General features: G+C 50.1%; 1 protein-coding gene across 1 annotated transcript; it reads right to left on the bottom strand.

Annotated features, from left to right (window-relative positions):
- Positions 1-1,094: 1,094 nt before the first annotated feature.
- mterf2 (mitochondrial transcription termination factor 2) lies at positions 1,095-3,699 on the bottom strand. Its single transcript, XM_067235052.1, has 2 exons — positions 3,644-3,699; positions 1,095-3,192 (listed from the first exon to the last, which is right to left on the bottom strand). The coding sequence occupies exon 2, from the start codon at positions 3,158-3,160 to the stop codon at positions 2,033-2,035; it is 1,128 nt and encodes a 375-aa protein (XP_067091153.1). The 5' UTR covers positions 3,161-3,192; positions 3,644-3,699; the 3' UTR covers positions 1,095-2,032.
- Positions 3,700-13,659: the final 9,960 nt, after the last annotated feature.

Raw genomic sequence — 13,659 nt, forward strand, 5'->3', positions numbered from 1 at the left:
AGGTGTCACCCCTTTCCATATTTTCTATGAGTTATGCCCTATTCCATTAACGTGCTTCCCTGGCTGGTAATGTCATGTGTCACGTCTAAAATGAAAACAAACAATCCATAGATCTGCTTATTAACCTGTTGTGCTTTGGTCACTTACTCAGCCTGAAGGGGGGAGAGTGGAGGGAACAGGAATCAGAGCAGAAGAGAGGGATTATACAGACATGAAAGGATAGAGGATGAAGAGGATGAATAGGAGAGGCTGAAAGCACATTTAAACAGAAAACACTTAGTAACTCTCAGGCACTGTAGTGCCTGCAGTGTCCCCAGACTAGACTTCTAGGCAGATCCTCCCACCTTCGGAATCAAATGTTCCTGTTTACAACCTGCTGACATGCCTTAAACAAACCCCCCCTCCCCAAGTCCTTCTGGGTACATAGCTGCTGGATGTACTTCAGTCTATCCCTGGGCACCGCCACACTCGATTCCAACATGCCCTCCCCCGTCCGCCATCACCATGACAACCAGCTTCACGCTGAGCATGGGCCACATGGAACCCGTTTTTCCAGACGTGTCTCCGATGCCTCCCATTGGTCAGCCCCCAGCGTCCCCTCTTCCTACTCTCTGACCGTCATACACGCCTTCAGACCGGGACCTTGAGGTACACGGTATTGGGCTCATTAGCTGCATAGCTGGCTCTCCATTAAAAAGCACTCTGAGCCTGGTTTGAGCCCCAACTGGCCTCGGAGCAGAGAAGGGGGGGGGGGAGAAACAGAGAGGAGACACAGAGAGGAGAGAGAGAGAGGAGACACAGAGAGGAGAGAGAGAGACAGAGAGGAGAGAGACAGAGATGGAGAGACAGAGAGGAGAGAGACAGAGATGGAGACACAGAGAGGAGAGAGAGACAGAGATGGAGACACAGAGAGGAGAGAGACAGAGAGGAGAGAGAGAGAGAGGAGAGAGACAGAGATGGAGAGACAGAGGAGAGAGAGACAGAGATGGAGAGACAGAGAGGAGACAGAGAGAGAGAGACAGAGATGGAGAGACAGAGGAGAGAGAGAGACAGAGAGGAGACAGAGATGGAGAGACAGAGAGGAGACAGAGAGACAGAGAGGAGACAGAGAGATGGAGAGACAGAGAGGAGAGAGACACACAGAGAGAGAGGAGAGAGAGGGAGAGTGAGAGAAGGCCTTCAGAAGGAGTAATGTGCCCCGCCAGCAACTCGGCCCACAGGCCCCTCTACAGCCTCCTACATATTCATTTAGCTGAGCAGAGAAATACAGGCGAGCACTTATCCAAAACACTCCAATTTTCTGGGCAAACCAACAAGACCTCGGACAAGTTATCTACGTCGGGAAAACACAATTACTGACTCACAGCACATCTGCAATGATGAGTATTTTCATGGATATCTAAATCGCAGTATTTTCCAGAGCCGATGAGGTCAAAGTCAGTACACTTGCAGATTCAACTGCAACTTCTCTCTTTTTTTGTCGTCGGGTTGATGAAGAAAAGTTCTGTCCGTGTCTTCAGGTGCTGGGTTCATAAGTACGTAGCAATCTGCAGATTTTAGACAGACTTTACCAAACACCTCGACATAAAAATGACCAGTTCAGACACAACGGTACAAGCCAAGTCTCTCTGAGGCATGAAGGTCAGAGGACTGTGTTTATAGTGAACAGAGAGAAACAAAGATAACAAACAGCCAACAGGTGTTTGTTATTATAGGCAGGCGGATCCCACATCACAGACCTGTGACATCATCAGAACACAGTAGGGTACAGGAGGAACACAGACATGTGAATAATAAGACAGGATATGAACCGATGGATGACAAGGCACTACCTGAATCAACCGATTGTGATAAAGATAAGCACATTGGAAACCCCATATATTCCACAGAGTTAATGAAGGTTCGTTTGTTCACTGTGTTCTCGGCATAACTAGCACCACTTTAGTTGTTTAGGTCTCGTTCTCTTTCGAATCCACTTTCCATCCATTACCAATAAATAAACCTCCTCATAATTCCCATGTTCACGCCGGTCTCAGTCGTCTCCTGCCAGAGGAGCCACAGGGTTGAAGAGGGGCCTGTCCCTGCGTAGCTGCAGCTTGCTGTAGCTCGCCTCAAAGTCTTTCTTGGTGCCGTTGAGAACCTCCAGGCTGCCTGTCCCCACGTTGTAGCCGCGAGCCCTCAGTCTCTGGAAGCGGTAGCTGACGATCTGGGGGGTCAGCTCCAGCACCGAGGGGGTCTGTATGATCTGGGCCAGGCTGACCCCGGCGCCGAGCAGCCCCTGGATCCTCTCCTCCAGGACGGCTTCGGGGAAGTAGAGCAGGGCCGGGCAGCGGAGGACGATGTCCTGGAGGTCAGCGTCGGAGCAGGCCAGCTTGTCCTGGGAGTAGGCCAGGGAGAGGCGCATGCCGTGTGGGTTGAGCTCGGTGACGAAGCCCCGGAGCTTGGAGAGCAGGCGGAGGAGCTGGGCTGCAGAGAAGCCGCGGGCGCTGAGGAACAGCAGGTTCTCCCTCAGCACCTCGGGGGGCTTGAGGAGCACGAAGGGGTTCTGGCTCAGCAGCTTCTGAAGCCAGACCTTCATGTTGGCTTCCTCTCCGCCCAGCTCCAGATAGGCTTCCTGCAGAGTCTTCACCATCACCTGGTTGTGCTGCACCGGCCGGCTGAAGCTCTGCGGGGCGCTGGCCATCAGCTTGGCGACCACACGTCTGTTCAGCTGCAGGCTCCGGAAGAAGACGATGTTCTCCCGCTGGTTGCTGTGGTGGCAGGAGGAGGTGAAGAAGGAGGCGGGGAACTTCTCGATGATGCCCACCAGGTCCTTCGGGTTGGGGCAGAGAGAGCTCCAGAGCTCTCGCTGGGCCAGCATCTCATCCGGGCTGCAGAGCACAGCCTCGGGGAACAGCTCCAGGACCCGGGCGATCACGGGCCCTTTGGCCCCTAGGTCCCTCAGCAGCTGGGCGGTCTGGCTGACGTACGCCGGGCTCTGCTGCAGCACCCAGCCCTTGAGCTGGCGGATCTTCTGGATGTCCACGGACAGGTCATAGAGGGCGTCCACCGTCTCTGTGTTCTCCAGCGGGCCAGAGCTGGAACAGGGCCTGCTCAGGAGAGAGGGGTGTGGAAGGGCTTGGCACCGCGTACACAGGGACCTCACGATAACACGCAACATGGGGGTGATGTCCCTGGTAAATGCAGATTACCCTAAAGGAGAGGGAGGGAGGGGGAGAGGGAGGGGGAGAAGGGGAGGAAGAGAGGGAGGGAGAGGGGAGAGGGAGGGGGAGAGGGAAAAAGGGAGGGAAAGAGGGAGGGAGAGAGGGAGAAGGGGGGTAGAGAGGGAGGGAGCACACTGAGTTATGATTTATCTCCTGATAGGTTTCAGTGTGTGCATCTGGAGAGACCACAGATCACTATAACGTAGGAATGTTGTTAAGCATTTTCTTAGTTTCCATAACTTGCTTGTATGTGAGAAACTGGGAGCTGTAACTTGCTATCAGGCTCGGGGCTAGCTTTTCTTAGAGACTGGCGAAGAGCAAAATAATTACTGGACTGCAGGTATACTACCTAGACTAACGACTGTTTCAGAAAGGAAGCATGTTTGGTCATACATTTTGCATTCTTGGTAGTATAAACTTGTAAAAACGCTTTGCATTACCTTAAAGCTTGTTTACGTTGCAGACACCGGCAGCGGTCAGCGGATGTGGAGTTCTGTTATGACATTCTACCTCGTCATTTAGCTGGGTTAGGTGTGATTATTCTGACGTCCGGGCCACAGTGCCGCCAAGTGGCGGTGAATCGTTTCCCATGTAGTACGCTAACCAAATACAGTTTGAATTGTTGAAATGATGGCGAGAACAAGTGTTGAGCCCTCAGATGCACCCTGGCCCTGAAAAGAACCCCCTCGCAGGAGCGCGCGCACAAACCACTACAGTCAAAAAGTGAAAGATTTCGTCTTGATATCGCAACCAAACGGAGGGGAGACAGCGGTCTCACAATGTATTTTTTTAGAGAATAGAAGAGAACAACGTTGTTTTTTGTGGAAAACACAAAATCCTTAAAACTCGTCATTCAAAACGTATAGTGACGATTCGAACGGGAACCAATACCTGTCTTGCTCCACGACATCGCATTCGGAGGAAATATTGCCCAGCTATGATTACCAAAGTAAATGTATTTGGTTAGCACGTTCACATTTTTTCATATGGCTCTTACCAAATGTATAGGTTCAAAAGGCAAATTCACAAAGTGCTTCACAACAAAATGACTTGGGATTGTCTGACACCACAAATTAAGATACAAGAACATTTTAAATAGAAAACATGACAAACAACCATAAAAACCCCTCGACTACCTAAAGCCTCTTTGAAAAGCAGAGTCTTCAATTGCTTTTTAAAAGCTTCAGCATTAGCTTTAAAAGAAGGGGTAGAAGGGAAGAAACGTATGCAGGGGGAAAACATTTCATGGCAGGCCTTGTTTTCCATTTGATGTAAATGCAACGCACTCTGCTAACTGTGACTAGGAAAGTGTCACATGCATGAAACTTAGTCTGTTTCCTCATACTAGTCCCCGCAATATACAGTAAGAATCATTTGATGCTGATACATACAGAACAGAAATCAGCTGGGGGGCTGCATGGTGCTCAGAGTGCATCTGCGGGCACAACACCAGGTCGGGTTGGCGGTTGAAGAGTAGACCTTTTTTTGTGCCCCTATTCTTACCTCAACAATTAAAGGCGATTTCTCTTTCGGAAACATCTCCATTCCTTCTCACCTACAGCTATTTTGCATCCCACATTTACATGAAATGTTTCAGACAAATTTACATTTCAAACAAGCTTCTCAAATCCACAGCTCTGATCGCTGCAATCAACCCAGTTAGGAGAGCAGGCAGCCAGAGGTCTTCACAGTAGGAGTTTAATCCCAATGCTTGATCACTCGGTTCTCCCAGCCCTGCACAGGAAACTTCATCAGACCCCAATCTGATACAGCAGAGCAATCTGAACACATTACTGAATGCCGGAGATGTTTATCTCGTTGTCCAGTTAATTCAGAGTCAGTATCAGAAACAGGTTAGCTGCCAGGGAGGTTATCACCATCAGGGAGCTGCTTTGGTCTGATGATTCATAAATGTGCAAGGACCAAATAAGCAAGAACAAAAGTGTGTTATTCTTTTTTAAATGACAAGTGAGCAATAGAAGAGCAGGCGCATCCAGTCAGAGTGAGTGTGGGTCCAGGGCCTTGTTGATGAGGCCTGCTGCAGTCGGGTAGAGGCTGTTCTTGTGCCACAAGGTTTTCCCGTGACGGACCGCAGCGTCTGGCTACAGGGAAGTGGCGCAAAGAGTTTGTGACTAGGGTAAGTTGCATCATGCTGACACTACAGCATCTAAGCATTGTCTAGGTCTCAGAATTAACAGTCAAAGTCTGGCTACTCTAGCAGACACCACGTGGGAACATGTCTCTCTATTTCTGAATGTAATCACATGAAACTGTTAATGGTTATCTTACAGTAAACGTATTAGTAACTTAATGTTAGCTTTAATATTTCATGGTTTATCAGAGCAACACATTTGTCATTGCTGTGCTGCTCTTACTGAGTAGCACAGCGGTGGTTAAAAACGCTTGGATCAGATCTGCTGTATCTCCCTGCTTCCTTTTAATGTCGCTCTGTTTCTTTTGAGGTCTGGTTTTGATGTTACAGAAGAACCGTCAGGAAACCATGGTTACAAACAACTTCAGCTAAACAGACCTCTATTTAACCAGCTCCCTTTCACTTCCACTCCAGTCATCCTGCTGTAGAGAGAGACATCAGATTCATGGCACCCCAACCTGCAGTATGCTAGACACACGATTAGACTGGTCTCACAACTTTATTGTAACGTTACGATGCAGTAAACTAGTTTTACTGTGTTTCCCAGGGGTCTAAGATATAACATTGTTTGTCTTTGGAACAACAGCAACAATGTGCACAAGATAATCTCATCTGTGATGAATCTCATTCTCTTGTTCTGTAAGGATTCAGCCCTGTTAGGTTGGTGTCAACCTGGGCTCAGTTTTCAACCCCGCCCCTCAATTTAGAACAATTAGCATTGCAAGTTTCACCTGTGCCTTTGACTCTGTTTATAAACCCTGTCTGTTCCTCTGCTCCCTGTCTGATCCTCTGCTCCCTGTCTGTTCCTCTGCTCCCTGTCTGTTCCTCTGCTCCCTGTCTGTTCCTCTGCTCCCTGTCTGTTCCTCTGCTCCCTGTCTGTTGCTCTGCTCCCTGTCTGTTCCTCTGCTCCCTGTCTGTTCCTCTGCTCCCTGCTAGATCATGTCGTCAGCATTCTTCCTGATCTCTCCCAGCGTCTAAAAAGGTTGAATTCCTGTATGGACCTCTGCCTGTTTTCTGACCCTGATTTTGCCTTTTAGTTTAGGATTGTTTGTGGTTTTATGAACTCTTTTCAGTCTGTGGGTTTGAAACCTTCCTGCTGTGTGAATTAAAACTTTCCTGTCTTCACGAAGTCTTGGTCTGAAACTTAGTTCCTCCTCTGCTCCTGACAAGATGTTTAGTCTCTGAATTCTTAGTCATGTCAGGACTGTGTAGTCAACCAATCTTTTCCGTCTTTTCCTTGCAATCATGAGCAAAAAAACAACAACATTCACCATTGTTTTTTGAAGGGCTTCTGATTTACTTGAGAATTTGACTTAATTTTTTAGGAAAACTGTTACTTGGAACAGGATTCATTTCAGCTGCTCAGCCGCAAGTAACAAGTGTCGGATCAGATCCAAGGACACGCTCACCCAGCCTGTATCTTTTGTCAGGGAGATTTTACACACCAAACAACAAAATGAAACAGATTATACACTTACAGTGAGACTTACACTTTCACAACTGAGACACGCATGACCATGCATGCGCTGTACTGCTCGCACTTGCACCCATGGAATCATGACTGCACGCAAGCGAAGGCACACACTCACACAGTCTCTATCACAAACACAGTTTCTCTCACACACACAGTCTCTGTCACACACACAGTCTCTCTCACACACACAGTCTTTCTCAGACCCACACAGTCTCACACACACACACACACACAGTCTCTCTAACACACACACAGTCTCACACACACACACACACACACACACACACACACACAGTCTCTCTCACACACACACAGTCTCACACACACACACACACACACACAGTCTCTCTCACACACACAGTGTCTCTCACACACACACAGTCTCACATACACACACACACACAGTCTCACACACGTGCACACGTTCCTCTCCTTATTTCAACCTTTCTTAGAAGCCCTTGACAGTGATTGACTGCGCCCATGAGTTAAACCTGTCTAACTACTCATCGGTGCGCCTCAAATGATGGCAGGACTCACAAGTTATATTAGTTGTTTCCCTATCTTTGTGCCACAGAATATGTTTTTATTTCTAAAACTGCCTTTCACCTGTGTACACAAAAAGATTAATGATTAACAGTGACGAATGAGTGTGAAAGCAATTTGTGTGTGCTTGCTTGTGTATGGGCCAGCTTGTGTGTGTGTGTGTGTGTGTGTGCGCGTGTGCATATGTGCGTGTGGGTGTGCACGTGTGTGTGTGTGAAGGAATCTACACTGTAAGAAGATACAATCTAGGGGCGTGGCTGTGTGACAAATGAAAGTAAGTTCCTTATTTCTAAGTCAGTCTGCCAAATCCAGTGTGCGAGAAACAGGGACAGCCAGTGTCAGAAGGAACAACCACCATTATGGAGAACGTAGGACTCCTGCTCCTCCTCCTCCTCCTCGGCTCTGCCCGATCACAGAAGGGCCCGGAGCCCATCTTCAGACAGCGAGGTGAGGACATAGAGATGGGCTTCTGTTTTGGAGTGGACTACATCGCTGTTTACAAGCCAGGCCCAGGCAGGGACCTGTTACTAGGGAACTCCTCCGATGAGTCTGCGCCTCCCTCCCCCCTGTCGGATTACCAGGGCCGGGTGAGCATCACCAACAGACCCCCCCTGATGGGCCTCCAGATCAGCCAGCTTCGGGACTCCGACTCAGGGGTGTATCGCAGGGAGTGCTGGAAGGACGGGAGCCAGGTGGACGAGCATGAGCTGCAGCTGTTGGTTTGCGACCAGGAGACCAGCGCTCAGGAGATCACAGTGACGGAGGACGGAGGGGCGGAGCTGTTCTGCAACGGCAGCTTCACCGCTCAGGGCGGAGCCAGCGTGCTCTGGTACCACGAGGTGTTCCCAAACTACACCACTGAACTGTTCCTGGACAGCAGGGTGTCCCTGGAGCCCCTGGAGGAGGAGCTGAGGGGTGCAGTGCAGGTGGGGGAGGGCGGGAGGACCCTCTACGTCACGGCCACCATGTTGAAGAGCAGCCATCACTTCCTCTGCCTGGTGATGGCAGGAGACAAGTGCCTCAACTTCCACAACGCGTACCTGCCGAACCCCGATGAGCTGAGCGTGTTCCGCTCCGACGGAGAGAGGGTGGTGCTGGCCTGTCCCTCCACACACCGTGACACCACCCGGAGATGGGAGACACCGCTGGGTCAAGTCAACACCACCAGGAAGTCCCAGAGCGAAGGTGACAAGTGGGGGGATCGGATGTATGCAGTGGACGGCGATGAGCCGGGCTATTCTCTGGTCATCCCGGTGTTGTCTAAAGACCTCTTCGGCCAGTACTCCTGCTTCTCCCCCTCCCTGGTTGGCAGGTTCTCCCTGCTGAGGTGCCCCAGCAGGGAGCCTCGTACGCTGCTTGTCTCAGAGGGGGGAACCGCCACGCTGCCCTGCGACGTCGACGAGGAGGACAGAGTGGAAGTGCTGTGGTACCAACACAGAGCCCTGGGGAACGACCAGCTCATCCTGGACTCCAGGGACACGTCCGTGGCCCTGCCAGAGTACCTCCGAGGCAGGGCCACGCTCTCAGAGCAGGATCACTCCCTGCTGCTGTCCCAGCTGAGCACGGAGGATATGGGGAAGTACTACTGTGTGGTGCTGGAGGGCGGCGTCGGGTTCCTGGACAAAGACGAGTACACCGACCATCCCGCTGAGGAGGAGGAGTATAACTATGACGATGACTACGAGCCCTGGCTGGACTCTGACCAGTGCTTCTCCAAACAGGTGACTGATCTGACGATGTCAAAAGGCAAAACGCCTGAACACACCCCAGCTCCAGCCCCGAGCTCAGCCGTGTATGCTGCCGGGGCAGTGGGCGTCCTGGTTCTCATCGGGGTGGTGACGGCGGTGGTGATCTGGAAGAAGAAAAGCGCCCAGAAACGAACAGCCAAGGGCCAGAAGACCAAAGACGTGGAGTTTGAGAAAGTCAGCACTAGTGAGAACTTGGTCTGACAGCTTGCAGGAGTTGTCTGACTGACAGTCTATGGTCATTCCCCAGATGAAGAATAAGCCTACAGTCCTAGACTGCAAAAACGTGTCAGTGATTCTAGACCAGTATTAATCTGTGTTTAACTTCTTATTGTATTTTTGGTACTCTTTATTTTATAGCGTGTTGAGACTTTCAGAATTTGAAATGTCCAATGTCAAAATTGTTCAAGCGTTTTGTGGAGTCTAAATCTTTTTCTCAAATTTTTTAAACACATTTTTACCTATTGTTTCCGGTCCACTAAAAGGTGAATTATTAATAAAACACATAAAAAAACAACATATGAAAGGGCCAAAACTAACAAGGAGAATGACTGGCTTTCTTAAACCTCAGATGCTCTAAGATGTCCTGGCACAGTAGAACTGAAACAAGGCATGACGACTCACGACTGTGTAGCAGAGCTCGGGGCCATTTTGATGACTTGATGACTAAACCAGTTAAGCTGCTGTCTTGACAGCGCCGGGGAATGTGGAAACAAAAAAACTGAAGTCGAAGTACATCCGACTAACATGGAATGGTCCTCCACTTCCTTGTACTATAGGCTGGGCAGCAGTGCAGGGCTCGCCGTGTTTCACTGACGTTACAAAACAAAATACTTTTCAAAGTAGTTGTTCTTGCACACTATCGCAGTCTAGTGTTGGAGAACGGATGGGGCAGGGGTGTCAGGCCTGATGAATATGTATCTTGAATAATCGTTTTTCTATGCAAGGCATTATCACATGAAAATACATGTCACACATATTTTGTACAGTATTACTTGTATATCAGTTCTATCACTAACACGGTTGGTCATGGCAATTATTAACTCATGAAGAAATAAAGATTCTCCTCTTTGGTTTTATATTTCTTGTGTGCAAAGTGACCCTCAGCTTTCATGTTCAACACTTCCATATATTATGTTTTGACAGTCAAGAACTAGGAGTCATAAATAGTGCTGAAGATACAAGTACAATTAACCTTCAGCAGTCAGCAGAACTAAGAACACTAACAGTATATAACAGAGGAATAATTCATACAGATAGAGAGCCAGGCACCTGGACGAGGACCGAGAGACCCTGAGAGAGAGAGAGAGAGAGAGAGAGAGAGAGAGAGATAGAGAGAGAGAGAGAGATAGAGAGAGATAGGGAGAGAGAGATAGACAGAGAGATAGAGAGAGGGAGAGAGAAACAGACTGAGAGAAGAGGGGGAAATAGTTCTAAATAATGATGCACATGATTCATACAGTTCACAAACTGTACACAGAGATTTCGACATGAAATGTGTCTGACATAAACTTGACACTTCTCCGTTCTGGAGATGGGCTGCTTGCCAATTAGATCTAGTGAGTACACCCCCCCCCCCCCACCCCCTACAGACACAAACACACCATCACACACAACCTCAACCATCGGACAGCACAAGAGCAGCTAGCGCTCTCTGTTTACCCCCCAGCCAGCCACGGGGAGCGCAGGCGATCGATGCTTCCCAGATGTGAGTGAAGCAGCTGTTTCTCGTGGTTAATCAGTGGGCTCAGCCACACAGAACAGTCCTGAGACTGCAAACGCAACACAGCATAGAGATAGAGAGAGGAGGCCGCCCAGAGTCCACGCTTGGCCCAGCGTACGCACTAACCTTCTGTTGTGGCTGGTGTAGAAAGGGGATGTAACTGATGTAACTGACGTAACTGGGCAAAGTACGGCTCGATTTATCTGTTACCTGTAAAGATAAATGTGTGCGTTTGTGTGCGTGAGTTGGGGTGTTTGTGTGTGTGCTTGGGTGGGTATAGGTGTGTGACCTAGGGTACAGGTGTGTGTAGGTGTGTGTAGGTGTGTGACCTAGGGTACAGGTGTGTGTAGGTGTGTGTAGGTGTGTGACCTAGGGTACAGGTGTGTGTAGGTGTGTGACCTAGGATACAGGTGTGTGCTATAGGTGCTGATATGTAGTGGTCTGGGGCGGGCGCTGTCTGTGAGGGGCCTGCTGGTGACAGGCTTGCCCTGGAGAGGAGCAGGGCAGCTGGCTGGATCCTGCTGTGGTCCTGCTCTGACTGGCAGCTTGGCTGGATGGAGGATACAATCCAATCTGTAACCTTGAACGTTTGGTACACTGTGAATCTGTACGAAATGTGAATTCCTTATGATAGAACACACACACACCTGCACACCCCCATGCACGTGCACACACATCCACGCACACACAAGGACCTCCATACACGCACACACACATCCACCCACACACACACAAACCACCACTGAGTGATGTGAAGGCCAATCACTGCCACACAGCTCACCGTGTGTCTGGTGTCCTGGGTGGCAGTGTATTCCTGTGGTGGCAGGGTGTTCCTGTGGTGGGATCTACCAGGGCCCTTACTGCTGATGACGCAGTGTGGCTCTTTGAGTGAGGACCAGTTGGCAGAGAGGAGGGGGGGCAGCACAGACAGGGGGCCGAGGGGGGCGGGGGGGGAGGGGGGCAGGGGCGAGGGGGGGGGGAGACAGAGCCTGAGAGAGCGATGGGCTGTGTTAATGGCCCCAATTATGCACCAGAAAGCATCACTGATGGGTCGGCTGGCTCAGACTGTGGGGGGCAGAGGAGGGGGAAGGGGGGAGAGGGAGAGAGAGAGAGAGAGAGAGAGAGAGACAGAGAGACAGAGAGACAGAGAGACAGAGAGAGAGAGGGAGAGGGAGAGAGAGAGAGAGAGAGAGAGAGAGAGAGAGAGAGAGAGAGAGAGAGAGAGAGAGAGTAAAAGAGAAGATTAGGGTAAATTGCCATGATGGGAGTGAGTCAGTGTGTTTCTGGCGTCTCCATGGTCAGTGTGTGGTGTCCAGGCTCAGCTCCATGGTCAGCGTGTGGTGTCCAGGCTCAGCTCCATGGTCAGCGTGTGGTGTCCAGGCTCAGCTCCATGGTCAGCGTCTGGTGTCCAGGCTCAGCTCCATGGTCAGCGTGTGGTGTCCAGGCTCAGCTCCATGGTCAGCGTGTGGTGTCCAGGCTCAGCTCCATGGTCAGCGTCTGGTGTCCAGGCTCAGCTCCATGGTCAGTGTGAGGTGTCCAGGCTCAGCTCCATGGTCAGCGTGTGGTGTCCAGGCTCATCTCCATGGTCAGCGTGTGGTGTCCAGGCTCAGCTCCATGGTCAGCGTCTGGTGTCCAGGCTCAGCTCCATGGTCAGCGTCTGGTGTCCAGGCTCAGCTCCATGGTCAGCGTGTGGTGTCCAGGCTCAGCTCCATGGTCAGCGTGTGGTGTCCAGGCTCAGCTCCATGGTCAGCGTCTGGTGTCCAGGCTCAGCTCCATGGTCAGCGTCTGGTGTCCAGGCTCAGCTCCATGGTCAGCGTGTGGTGTCCAGGCTCAGCTCCTACCTGACAGATGGGCTTTCCTCCCATCCGTCCCCACAGCCTCACAATAACAAATAAACCTTCTAGGCTTTACAATAACTTACCGCAGCATCCGCTCATGAAACTTCTGAGATGAGCGACAACTGGCCCTGTAATTCAATTCATTCCTGTCAATTAAACACTTTAATGAAGGCAGGAACTCCCACACTATAAAACTGAACGTGAAAGAAATCATCTTCCAAGTAATCATCATGTTTATGCTCCCATTGCACAACCAGGCTCGTGGTCTGTTAATGGAGAACCCATCTCTGTGCCATAACGTACATTGTTTTTGTGTTTTTAACTTGTGTGTCGTTCTGGAACACAGAGCATATTCACACGACAGGATAGACGAGGACCAGTAAGACAAGTTCCACAGTCGTCATCTTAGTCATTTAACTGTCCCCTTTTTTACTTGTCAAAACATTGACATGACACTGACATCTTCCAAAACACCTGATGTAGAGCCAAGAAAAACTTTCAGAGCCATAAAAATGGTCCTTTGCACCATGAACCGCTTACGACATAGTGCACCTGTAATCGCCTCTCTCCCCTTGTCACTGCAGTCAAGCAGGCATGGGGCTTGTATATATAAAAAACAACTGTAGAACTGTCTTGTTGGAATACCCCCATTAAGATTCAACAGAACAACAAATGTACATTAGGAACTGCACTGTGTTGTACCCGCGTTTTCATGCTAATGTAGACACGTACTGTAATGGGAAAAGGTGTCTGATTTTCCCCGACTAGCAGGATGTTATGCCCAGCTGCAACCTGTGCTGTGTGCATGTCTAGATCCAGCATGTCTGTGGGGTTCAGAGCACATCTGATCCACGACATGACAGCTTTGCTTCCACAACATTTCCACTGTTCACCTCACATCTCATACGGGCTTCAACTGGGAGGGGAGATTCAACCTCATCCCTCCTCACGGCCCTCTCCTCCTCCTCCTCCCCCCAGGTC

This window comes from Osmerus mordax, chromosome 4 (genome assembly GCF_038355195.1).
Source record: "Osmerus mordax isolate fOsmMor3 chromosome 4, fOsmMor3.pri, whole genome shotgun sequence".
NCBI lineage: Eukaryota > Metazoa > Chordata > Actinopteri > Osmeriformes > Osmeridae > Osmerus > Osmerus mordax.